Genomic DNA, 12,399 nt, shown 5'->3' with positions numbered 1-12,399 from the left:
GCCGATCGGCGGCCACAGGGTGCCACGTGATCATGAATTGTCTGTTCGAGCCCCCCCCCCTCCCCCCCCCCCCCGCCCGCCTCCTCCTATGGATACCTAAAGAAGCGGAATAAAGGGACATTCTGAACGGTGACAGCGCACATGGGGACTACACACAAAGAAGTACACAACACAAGCGCTGGGGTTGTGCCCCCGTGCGCGCTGTGACCCGTTGAGAATGAACGTATTCCACGCCTAACTCGCCGTCCTAATACAGAATTAAGGAAGTCTTCTTTCCACCCCTCCACGAGCGGACCTTTGATCTCGTTTAAATAATGACCCTGGCGACGCATGGCATCGCGCGGCATCAAGTAAAGAGTGCCTGGCGACTACGCCAATCTCGCGACGGCGCAGTGCACCAAGAATAATCTTCATACAGTACAGGCGTTTTGCAAACCCAATTAGTCCGGTTGGTTACGGACATTCAGAAAAATGCAAAACAAAAACCGAAACAAGCCGAAACCGCAACCGAACTATTTTGCGGAGGCCGCGGAGTGACACACTCTTCTTTGGCGGAAGCCATGCAGAACTCTATGATGCAGAGCAGAAGCTCAACTTTGGCCGCTTAGCGCACTTCGCAATTTGCGGGTCAGTTGCATCAGCAGCTTTATCGTGACAAGTTTATCGCGAGCTAGCCGTTAACGGTAATCGTATGCGTTGACATTCGTTTTGTTGGTGCTTGCGGCATCGCGTCTTCGACTTTTTTTCGACGTGATAGTGTTGCTTCTGAGTGAAATCTGGAGCGCCCACAAACGAGACGGCACCGTGCTCGTCCACGCTGAAACAAGGTAAGCATTTCATTTCTTGCTTCATTCAGCTTACGGCCAGGACCGAGTTCTGTTAGCTCGCAAATGGTAGTTCCTTGTCTTGTGTAGCGGGTAATGTGCGCAGATGCTTTGGCCACTGCCACTCCTGTAAATACTGCAACTCGTTGTACGGCCACATTGAACGAAGCCTCCCTGATGTCACGTGCTGTCATGAGTTCGGCCTTTTGCGGAGCTCGGCCTGAGGGCCTCAATAGTGGTATGTTTGGACTGACGATAGCTGCAGCGTCTTCTGTACTCGCTGAATGGCTGTGAAGCGCGGCTGGTGTAGTGCGAATGAAAAAATGGCGTGAGTATAGTTCCAGAATCATTCCTTGTGGCGCAGATCGTTGTGAGGCCTCTTTGAAAGGAGCCTGCCTGCTCCAAGTGCATGCGGTCATGAGTTAGGTCTTCATTTTTGCAGTTGTCGTATGTAACAGACTTGTATTAGATCTCAGTCCTCGTGTGTGAAATTGCGCTGTGTTTGGACTGACGGTAGCTCGTCGCCTGTTCTTGCTGAAAGGCAAGGAAGGGCAGTAAAGGAAGAACGAGAACTTATGTAGTTCAGTAATTGAGTCTTTTAGATCCATGTACGCGAAAACTCAAGGGTCATTCGCCAAACGTCCCAGACGTCGCGCTCAACAATCTGGATTTTTTTTTTCGAAAAAATTCATGCAAACTTATCTCAGTGTGCGTAATCAATGCATAAAATATTTTTGCCGAAAAAAAATGTATTCGTTAAGTGAGCGCATTTTGAAAATTGAAGAAACCAGGCACTGCTAAATAATTAATAAAAAGTCCGTATGTTTAGAAAATATCTCTGCAATCTTTCGCTGACATTTGCAGAGAGAGCCTGGCTTTCGATGTGATTCAGACTACGCAGTTTTATGGGGCACATTTCTTAAAAAATTAGATTTTGAAAATGTACAATTTGTCATTTTTTAAAAATGACAAATTTTCACCCGTCACCCGCCGCGCGCGCATACCGCGGCGGCGGGTGACGGGAGACACGCTGGCGGTGAGCGCGGCGTGCTGCCCGCTCGCGAGGAGGTGTCTCGCTCGCATGAACGGGCTTCGCCTGCATAGAGGCTCAGCCTCGTTACAGTTGCGGTCGTGTCTCTGTTGAAGACGGATGTGCAGTTTTAATCACATGGGTGAACCGAGCCCCTCTTTCTACATTTCATCTGGCTACAGTGTCTACGGGGTCGTGCTTTGCGGTGAAGTGGCATTAAGAGACGACAGAACTTGCAGCGCGCGATAGCTCAACTTCAAAAAATCTTTTCTCGCTTTAAGCAAACATTACCTCGATTAAAATGTCAGAAATGAAAGGCAGTAAATGGTTCTACTTAAACCGGTATTGTTTGTATTTTATTTCTTGCTCCTAAGGGTGAAATTAAGCGATATTTATGGCTCAAAATTTACTTTTTGACAACATGAGTATTATTTTTTCCACACTTTCATCTTCTGCAACATTTTTTATGTTTCAGACATCTACGGAAGCGAAATGGCTATTTTAAATTTCTCAAGAGCAAGTTGACATTTTTTTAAATGACAAAAATGGTACATTTTCACAGTCTCTTTAAATGTATAAATATATTTGAGCCGTACAAAAATGCGGGTCTCGGAATCGCATCCAATGCCAGATTTTGTGCAAATGTCATGGTAAATTTAATTGCTGTTTCCTCAATATTTATATTTTTGTTATTATTGAGCAGCGTCTGGTTTCTCACCTTTTCGAAAAGTTCACACTGTGCTCACCTCACCAGTGACTTTGTCTGGCAAAATTATTTTAGGCTTCGGTTACATACACTGAAATTGCTTTCATGATTTTTTTTTAACAAATCGGAGATGGCTGAGCACAATGCTGGGACTGCAATCGAATGACCCTCAATAAAGGCAACGGCAGCCTGTTTGCAGGCGAAAGGTTTGGCACGTGTCGCTTGTCTCGTCGCTTGAATCTGCTGCCACAGAAGATTTGGCTTGTCATGCACCAGCAGTAGCAAGTATGACATCCAGTTGCATGTATAGCGAAAGCAGTAGGCCGCACTGCAACTGTGTGGGCTTTGTAAACAGGCAGCCAGCCCCCTCCGCAGTATTGTGGTTGCATCCTAGCCTGTACGTATCTAATTACTAAGTGCTCGCCTAGTGGTGTATCCGTTTATTCCGCATGTGGAACCAGATTTTAAGTTAGATATGAGTGCATACGCCCGGTATTCGGTCCGTAAAAGACCTTGTTTTGGAATTTTGTGGGTTCAACTTTACAGTTGTGCATTACAGTAATTATTGGGTCATCTGACCATTTAAGTGTGCACACTACTTCAGCCCAATCAAGTGAGCATACAGAACATCTTCTAATGTTATAAAAATTTGTTTTCTGAATTACTAAGGTTTACTCACTATCCTTAGGCCCTTGCCTTTGTTAAGGACTGTGTGGCACTGCTGTCGCATGCAAAATTTATTACGTTTAAATTTTAGATGCGTCGGTTCTGTGTTGATGTTTCCTTCTTTTCTGCAGTGGGAACCTTATCCAGGGCTGCTACACATGCTCACTTAGTGGCCACGACAGAGATTTGTTTTTGTTTTGGAACCAGTTGAACATTACTGTATGGTGCTCCCTGCTAGCAGAAACTCGTTGCAATGACCTCACAAACCAGGTGAGCTCTGTTTTAAACATTCTATCCCTAGCTTTGCTTAGATGCATGCTAATGTTTTTTCTTCATCAAATAATACATATAAACAGTCTGGATTCAAAGTACTTTTGCACTGAATGGGCAAATACGTCAACAGTCAGGATTTAAAGCACTTTTTCTCAGAGCAGCCACCTTTGAGTACGAATTTAATAAAGCTGCGATGCTAGCTTCGAAATATTTTTTAGCTCACTTTTACTAGCGCACATTGCAAGTCTATTCCTATTGTGATTGGCTGCAATATTGTAAATTTGATGAGAGTTGTACCTTCAGTGTTTCTCTTTCTGCACTTAGTCTTGTTGTGTGCAAATGAGTGGCAAGTTATGTAAGGTGTAACAGTGTTGCAGTGCCTGCTCTGCTTTAGGAAACCAAGAAAGGAGATTTGTGTATGCAGATATTCTTTTTTTACCAAGCTGCCCACCATATGTGAGGAGGAGTCAGAGAGGTATAATAAACTGCAGGAAATGCAGCACTCTCTATGAGTCATGATATGAAACATTTCCCATGGCTCAAAATTCGATGCTCATTTCGGTTGCATTTTCACTTTGTTGCTGTTGCAGAGGTTGAGTCCAGTGCCCCGATACACGCAATGGCATACAAGTGCAGCATATGCCAAGCAGTTGCAAAAACTTTGCCTCAGTTCTTGAAGCATGCATCACTACATAAAAATGAAAGCAACCTTCACATTCGCTGTCCTACTGACTGCTGCAGAGTATTTCGAAAAGTCAGCTCCTTGAAGAGCCATATGTTTAGATCTCACAAGCGTGATGGTATTCCGGCTGCTGTAATAACTTGCAGGAGTGTCTCACTGGTCTGCACCATCGATACATGTATACAGACATGTCGAGATGTCAAATCCTTGTTGAATCATCTAAAGGGGCACATCACTTAAGGGAAGAAAGTTTCTTGCCCGTTTTTTGCTTGTTCACGAATGTTTACGAACAAGTCGACATTTTCCTCACATATTTCTCGATGCCACAGGCATGCTTTTCAACCAGGTGTATGCGAGTCTTATTTAGAGAGCACCTCTGCAGAAAGGTGCAAGGAAGCACAAATTAATCTTGAAACTGAAATTCATACTGCTGGCTTGGAGACTTGTGCATCTCAGGAACAATGTACTGAGGACTGCCACTCAGAGGCTGATGGAAGCAAAGAGGTGGCTGAAGGTGTCATGGACGAAGATTCTCTATGTACTGATATTACAGATGCTTTCGGACGTTTCTACCTGCGCCTCCTTTCGGAGAGTTTGGTGCCCTCAAGAACAGTTCAAGTCATTTCTGAGGCAATTTGTGACCTCCAGAGCAACAATCTTGACCACATGGCTAATGCATTAAGGACAAAGATGAGAGATGCTGGCTTGAATGAGGATTTCATTCAGCAGGCAGTCAACAGTATGCTTCAAAGTGATGTTATTCTCAGCCTGCACAGCAAGAGTAGAGTTTTTCGGAGCACTTACACTCGAAGGGACTACTTTCAGAGCAAATTCAGCTATGTGGAGCCAGTAGCTGTGCGTCTTGGAAAAAACAAAAACAGTCAAGATGCTCATTTTCATTATGTTCCAATAATTGAAACAATAAAATCATTGTTAAGAGATTGCTCAGTTCAAGATCAGTGTTTGAATATGGAAGTTCATGAACCAGGTGTCTTTAAGGATTTCACTGACGGGAATGTTTTTAAGTCAGTACCACTGTTTCAGGATCACCCCACTGCTTTACGCTTGATTCTTTTTCAAGATGCTCTTGAAGTGGCAAATCCTTTAGGTTCGGCAAAGAAGAAGCACAAACTTTTAGCTGTGTATATGATGCTTGGAAACCTACGTTCTTGGAATAGAAGTCGTATCTGTTCAATTCAGCTAGTGCTGCTTTCTAAAGAAAGTGACATTTTGTTCTTCGGACAAGACAACGTGTTTTCTTCATTGATTGATGACATCAAAAAGTTGGAAGTTGGCTGCATGTTGGCGGACAGCATTCCCACATATGGCACGGTGGTGGCAATTCTGGGCGACAACCTAGGCAGCCACAGTATTGGTGGATTCATGGAGAATTTCAGCACAGCTGAGTACATCTGCAGGTTTTGTTTAGTGAAGCGTGAACATATGTTTGAGAAAAACATATCTGACACCAGTGATCTAAGAAACAAAGTAAACTACAAAGAGGCAGTGAAGAACCTACAGGATGACAGTTCTCTTCTTTCATGCCAAGGCATTAAATTTGATACTTTGTTTAATGGCCTAAAGTACTTCCATGTCTGCGCTCCTGGGCTTCCTCCATGTTTAGCACATGACCTGTTTGAAGGTGTGGTATCGTACGATCTTGCGTTGATGCTACAATACTTCATCACCAAGCAGCGATGGTTATCACGTGAAGATCTGAATAAAAGGATACTCTTATTCAAGTTCAAAGGAATAGATGGGAATGACCAGCCAGCTGAAATCAAAACATTCAAAAAGCTGAGTGGTCATGGAGTCCAGAACTGGAATATGCTTCGGTTTTTACCCGTCTTTCTTCATGACAAGGTATGCAGAAAAGACCCTGTATGGGAGTTAGCATTGATGCTCACAGAACTTGTTCAGTTGGTGTGCGCACCGGCAATAAACATGCCCATGGTAATGAGGCTGAAAGATTTGATAGAAGATTACATTGACCGAAGAAGTGAGCTTTTTCCTGGTGCACCTCTGAAACCCAAGCATCATTACCTGGTTCACTACCTTTACCTCATTACTCAGTTTGGACCACTTATTAGGTTATGGACTATGCGTTGCGAAAGCAAGCATGGTTATTTTCGCAAGTGCATAAGAAGTGCCCAGAACTTCAAAAACATCACGTTAACACTTGCTGAAAAACACCAGCTTCTTCAGGCATTCAGGGGGAGTAGCTGCCGCTTTGAAAGAGACTTAGTGATTGACTCTACGTTTCCTTTTTGCCCTAGTTTGTTCAGTATGGAAGTTCAGGAAGCCATCAAGACTTGTGGAGCACAAGGAAAAGAAGTGTATTAGGCTTACCAAGTTGAATACAGGGGCATCAAGTACAGCAAAGACATGGTTGTGGTTTTGGATCGTGAGGAAAGCAGGCTCGTGTTCGGCCGAATTATTTTCCTTTCATTGCAAGCCAACATGGTCTATTTTCTTGTTCGTGTCACTTGTTCTGTTTTGGAACCTATGATGATCATATACCACTTGCTAGGTCCAGAATCTGGGACACTAAAATGCATTTCTATTCAGGACCTTTTGGATTACTATCCACTTTATTTATATGATGTTGGCCATCCAAAAGTGACAGTCATTGCACTGAGGCATGCAGTTTTAGATCATTACTGAATTTATTTTTTTCATCCCAGAGGACTTCATGTCATGTGTTCAGGAGTGGCTTCCAGCACTCAGTGAGGAGGACGTCGCTACCATTGGGCAGAAACTCCAGGACTTGGGAATAAAATGTGTGGAACACTTCAAGTATCTGCAGGAAGCAGACTTGGACTTCTTAGCCCCTGTGCAAAGGCGCATCCTGCTTGAGAAGTTTCAAACCGTCAGAGCTGCTGCTGTCCTTTCTGGGAAGAGTGGCAGTTGTGATAAGGTGACTTCAAATGCCAACTCACAGCTAGAAGAATGGGCTGAAAAATTTTGCATTCCTTAGGAAATGCTTCCACCAGGCTTACTTCAATCATGCAAAGCAAAAGAAAGGCCTACAAAAGCTGATCTGAACCAGATGGTGAGGATGCTAAGTTCTCTTATCCTGGATAAGCATCCAGCGCCTGGCAGACGAAACCTGAGAATAATTGCAGCAAAAGTTGTGTCGGTGTACCCCTCATCGTTTCAGGATTTGCTAGAGGGTACAATTGTTGGCACAGGAATTGAGACGTTGATGTGGAAGCTCGAGAACTGCATCAATAACAAGAAGATACCAATTGCACATGTGCTGCCCGCAGAAATTGTTGATGACCCAGACTCATTCCAGCCACGTCCAAGATCTACCCGTGACTCATATGGTTGCATATCTTGGCAGCCAGAGTTACCGAGTGGTGAAAGTTTGCTGACACAGCGTAAAAAGCAGCAGCAGCTCCTTTCTGAGTATGCTAAAGTACATCCGAACAAGCAGCTTGTCATTCGTTTGATGACTGAGACGTACGCATCGCAAAGACTGACGATAAATTACTCGAGGAGTGTGGCAGAGGTAAAAAAAAAAACTGGCCATTTTTGTTTAGTGAGGACTGTCTTCTTGAGCATTCCAAAGAGCTCCTTGGTAGTGATGTTTGCCGAAGAATTGAGGCTAGCATGGAAAGCGTTGGGCGTCGTATATATCGTTATGCTTATAGTCAGATTAAGCGGCCCAAATGTCTCGAAGAAATTGAACGAGCAAAGAACCGCCTCAGGAGTGTGACACCAGAGCATGAAGGTGCACCTGTTCTCCTCCTTGTACTGTTTGGAGAGGATGAAGAGCTCATCTACAAGTCTGTTGAGGCAAGCTTATAATTTTATCCTCTGCTGCTGTCTGGCAGAAAAGTGTTTGTGCATGCAGAATTCAGATGTGCATTGCATATGGGTATAAAAAATTCCACACTCCACAACTACATTATTTTAATGGTAATTGTATACATTATAGTCGGTGCTGTTTACAAACTGCTGTTATTAATTTTTAAAGTCATTTTGAGCTTTGTACATTTTATGCTTATGCATGCTATGGTGGACTAAAAGATACTCTGAGAGTAGGTATGAGGACAAATGCAGTAGTAGAATGGCACTAGTGTATAAAAATAGTTAAAAACTAATTACACAGTATCGTTAAAAGCCTTGCCTTACATAATATCAGGTGTCAGCGTTGTCAGCGAAAAATCATGAGCCTGGGCTTTGGTAGGGTACATGGCAGGACACTGGTTCGTCAGTGGGTTCTGTGACGTCGCAAGCCGGCATGACGTTACCGAGTTGGCAGGACCAACCAACTTGGCTAACTTCGTTGAGATGGCGCTAATGCATTCACACTATACCCTTTAGGGCACAGCTTATGTGTCCTCCAAATATCTGTGGTGATATACTTTATGCGAAAAAATTCTCTCTAATTTACGTTAGTAACAAACAGTTTGTGCCTGCAACCATGAAACATATCCCTATGGTTTAAAGACTGTTCTCCGCCGAATTTTGTGCGGTAATACAATTATGCAGCTGATGACAGTCAGTTTTCTTCAGAACTGTTCTGGCTATTGGTATCAGTTTTTTAATGCCTTCCCTCTGTATTGCTTTTCTCATTTTGCAGGAGACCGCCCATGATGATGATTTGGGCGACATGCCACTGACGCCCATGATATGTATAAAAGGTTAGTTTTGGAATCATTGAACATCTCATTATGCACTAATATTCTTTTATTCTCATTCTTCTAGGGCCAGGTCTCTTTGAGGCTGAAACGTTCACTGTTTGCGTGGGTGGTGTTGCTGTAATAACTACCCAGCGGGCTGCAGCTTTCAAATTCATGGTTCTCATATACTTCGTTTTAAACATCCAGTATCAACCTGAAGTGGCTTTGACATTGCAGTTTCTGCAGAGGTAAGGTCGCGCATCTCTTTTTCTTCAGCTATAGGTTTAAATTTACCATTTGCTTTTCTCAGTTGCACATATTTTCTAGGAATATTGCTGGTGGGCTGTTTAGAAATTTCTGCTTTTGAGCCTTTGCAAAAGGTGGAGAAAAACTTTTCAAAAATGCGGATGCTAGTGATTTTAAACTTTTTAGGGAACGCAAAAAAACAGAATTCTGAGAAGCGCTGAGAATATTTTTAATCCAGTTATTGCACTATCTCCCGATAACAGATATCAGAATGGAGCTATATAATTCATTTTCAGAAATGAGTATTGGGATGCTTAAATGCTATATATTAAATAAGAAAAATCTTAAACGTGAAATTTCGAAAAACTACAAGTTTGAAATCCTTGAATATGGAGGTAAAAAAACCACAAAAAATCCGTAATATACAAAATGTGGTACATTTCACCTCTTATAACTTCGAGACAAAAACTTTGCAGGCTTATCTACAACTTCTTTGTTTCTTTCACCTGTATTCACCACTCGGTTCTGTGCCCTGTGCTCACTCCACTCAAAGGAACATTCATGAAAATATTGAAGCAAATTTACTTTGGATTTACTGAAATAAACAGTATGGATAAGATATTCTGTTCATAGCACAGCATGCAGTTTTTTATTTGTTAATTCTTGTGGCGGTTGTTTTTACAGAGGGGTGTGAGCTTGTTAGTCAACGAAAAACCACAGCCGTGACTGGTAGCCGCTATAGCCGTAGGATTGTGCGACCTCACGAGGCCAACTGAAATGGCCATATTGTTACGGGCTGCAACTTGAGCTTCTTATTTGATATGAAAGCGTGAGATTTGAACCCTGCAGAACCTTTGGGTCCCAATGCAGATGTGGTATCTCGAGGCCACGCAGGCATGTGTGTTAGGCTTGTTTAAGCGGGGCTTTATATCTATGGATGCATTGGCAGTAGCTGCCAACTCGGGCTTCTCCCTTAAAGTGGGTGGGTTAGGTAGAATTGAGCCCTCCAGGACCCGTTCATTCTGAGTTGGACACGCTACCCCAATGCAAGCACGATCGTACGATTTGGGTGAAGCTGGGCTTCACATGTGCATCGGGTGGTCTTTCACATTGTGTGGTAGCTTGTGACTGCATGTTAATGGGTATGCGTGAGATAAGAGGTGCAAATTTACAATGTACAGAGGATCTGTAACTGAGCATCCACAAAAGGAGCCGGCAGATGGGACCCTTAAACGCTGTCGTGTCAAAGGCACAGCTTAAGTGTCCCCCATATATTTCTTGGGCAGGTCTTTCACCTAATGTGGTAGCTTAGACTGTATTCCGATGAGTGTGTGGAGTGCATGTGCGCAAACAAGTATCTGGAAGGGGAGCCGGCAGAGTGGAGCCAATTAGACAGTCGTGTTTTACCCTTTTAAAGGTGTGACTTGAGTGTCCCCACAATGTTTGCATTCAGATGCTCGCTTTTATTGGCGAAACAGACAAAAGAAGCGAGCAGTCATTTTAACCGACAAACAGGGCCACAGGGAGAGGCAACATTTGTTATGCTGTCCTTGGTTTCAGTACTTGCGGCTTCTTTCGTACATGTACTGAAACAAGCCGTTCATATATGTAACTTCGTGCACTCATGAAAAATGCAATGGCTTGTGGCTTTTCCTTTTATTTTAACAATGTAGCGAGGCATATTTTCAGCGTTTTTCTTGATTTTTTAATCAATGCTTCAAACAGCATAAAAGCTTCAGGATTCCACGTAATTATCCTGATGGCATTCTTGGTATACTAATCTTGCCTCTTTCGTTTATTTAAGGGCAATTGCGGGAATCAACCCAGAGAGAAGCACAAAGGCACGACGAACATCAAAGAAACAGTATTCTTTGTCTCCAAAAGTGGCTGCCTTGGCAAATGCCCTGGATGAGTACATATTTTGAGCATATCAATAAAGAGGAAAATTTGGAAGTTCTGACCATTGCCTTCAACTCCTTGCGTGAATATAACACACGGTTATAGTGCTAGCACAGTGCATATGAAACTAGTGCTGCACGCTGCTGCTTTTGTGATTGCACATACAGAGTAGAAGTATTCATCAAGTCTAAGTCAGAATATCTACTGAGTTAAGACGGGAACAGTGCCCATTTTTCTTAAATCTTGTAGTGTAGGGTCTTGAGTGCAGGGTTAAAACATATTTCTGCAAAATGACGAGGAATATATAAACAGAAAAATTGTGTGCTATTACAAAATAGCATAAGCAGTGAAAAAATCTGTAGAATTACAGAAACAGCACTAACAGAAAAATTGTGCTTGATTACAAATCAGCCTGTTATAGTAACAACTATGCAGGGAAAATTTCTGTAGAATTACAGAAAACGCATTCGCAGAAAATTTCTGAGCAATTACCAAATAGCCTGTTTTTTAACAAGGTATCTGGAACAAAAATCTCTGTAGAACTACAGAAAAGCAATAACAGACAACATATGCAAAATTACTAAGAAAGACAAAGCAGAAAATAGACAAGAAAAGAGTTGTTATGTCACTAAATTTGCCATGCATTTTCTGTTTTTCTCACAATTTTTTTTTACAGTGTTGAGTATATTCAAGCGCATCGTCTGGTGTGGAGCGCTGCGTTTATTGACCCTATTTTTACCACACTAATATAAAAATTTGAAAAAAAAACCATTTCACTGATATACAGGTAATACGCGAGCTGAGCATTGACTTAAAGTACTGGATTAATAGTAAACAGCGCGTCGAAAACACGCTGGATGAGCAAAAAGCTGCAAGAGAGGTAGGGCGTGCCCGCAGAGCAGAGGGGGCAGGCTATTTCTTCAAGATCCTGATTCTGGGCCCGACCTCTGCAAACAGGCCGCACCTGGAATGCTCTTAAAAATATGTCTTAAAAATAGCGCCGATACGAAAGAACACTAATGAACACTAATGAACACTAACGCGAAAGAACACTAATGAACAGAAAATCGGTTGATTTAAATGGAAATGTGTCTCGCTTATTTAGCAGATTTCTGTATGTGGAACGCAGTTATTTATTTAGCACAGGTTTTTCAGCGTTTCATGTAAGTAGAAACCTATTATAATTAAAAGCGCGCATAATTAATAGAGTCACGCGTTCCTTTGATTCCCAGACTTTCAGCGCTCGCTTTTAATGCCAATGCTCCTGGGTAAGATAAGGTGTATATTTAGTCATCAGAAAGTGTCCGCGCCGAGCAAGCAAGATGACGGCTACGCTCTTTCTCCACCACGGGCCACGGTCGTCGTTTAAAATACAATAGAGTTGAAGGAATGGAGCGGAAACTTCACGGGTAGGTTTCGAAGGAACACAAATAACGCCAGAA

The 12,399-nt window shown here is 42.7% G+C and overlaps 1 protein-coding gene across 1 annotated transcript; it reads left to right on the top strand.

The window, feature by feature from the left end:
- Positions 1-696: 696 nt before the first annotated feature.
- Positions 697-10,983, top strand: LOC149326833 (uncharacterized; the record flags this gene model as incomplete). The annotated part of the gene is made up of 5 exons (XM_089563678.1): positions 697-827; positions 3,358-3,496; positions 8,773-8,833; positions 8,898-9,060; positions 10,863-10,983. Coding segments are annotated over 5 exons (615 nt in total), but the record flags the coding sequence as incomplete, so codon positions are not given.
- Between the last annotated feature and the right edge of the window lie 1,416 nt (positions 10,984-12,399).

Source organism: Amblyomma mixtum, chromosome 10, assembly GCF_055824585.1.
Source record: "Amblyomma mixtum isolate Tamu chromosome 10, ASM5582458v1, whole genome shotgun sequence".
Classification (NCBI taxonomy): domain Eukaryota; kingdom Metazoa; phylum Arthropoda; class Arachnida; order Ixodida; family Ixodidae; genus Amblyomma; species Amblyomma mixtum.
The sequence above is the reverse complement of the archived record's forward strand: the minus strand, read 5'-3'. Positions and strand labels throughout refer to the sequence as shown.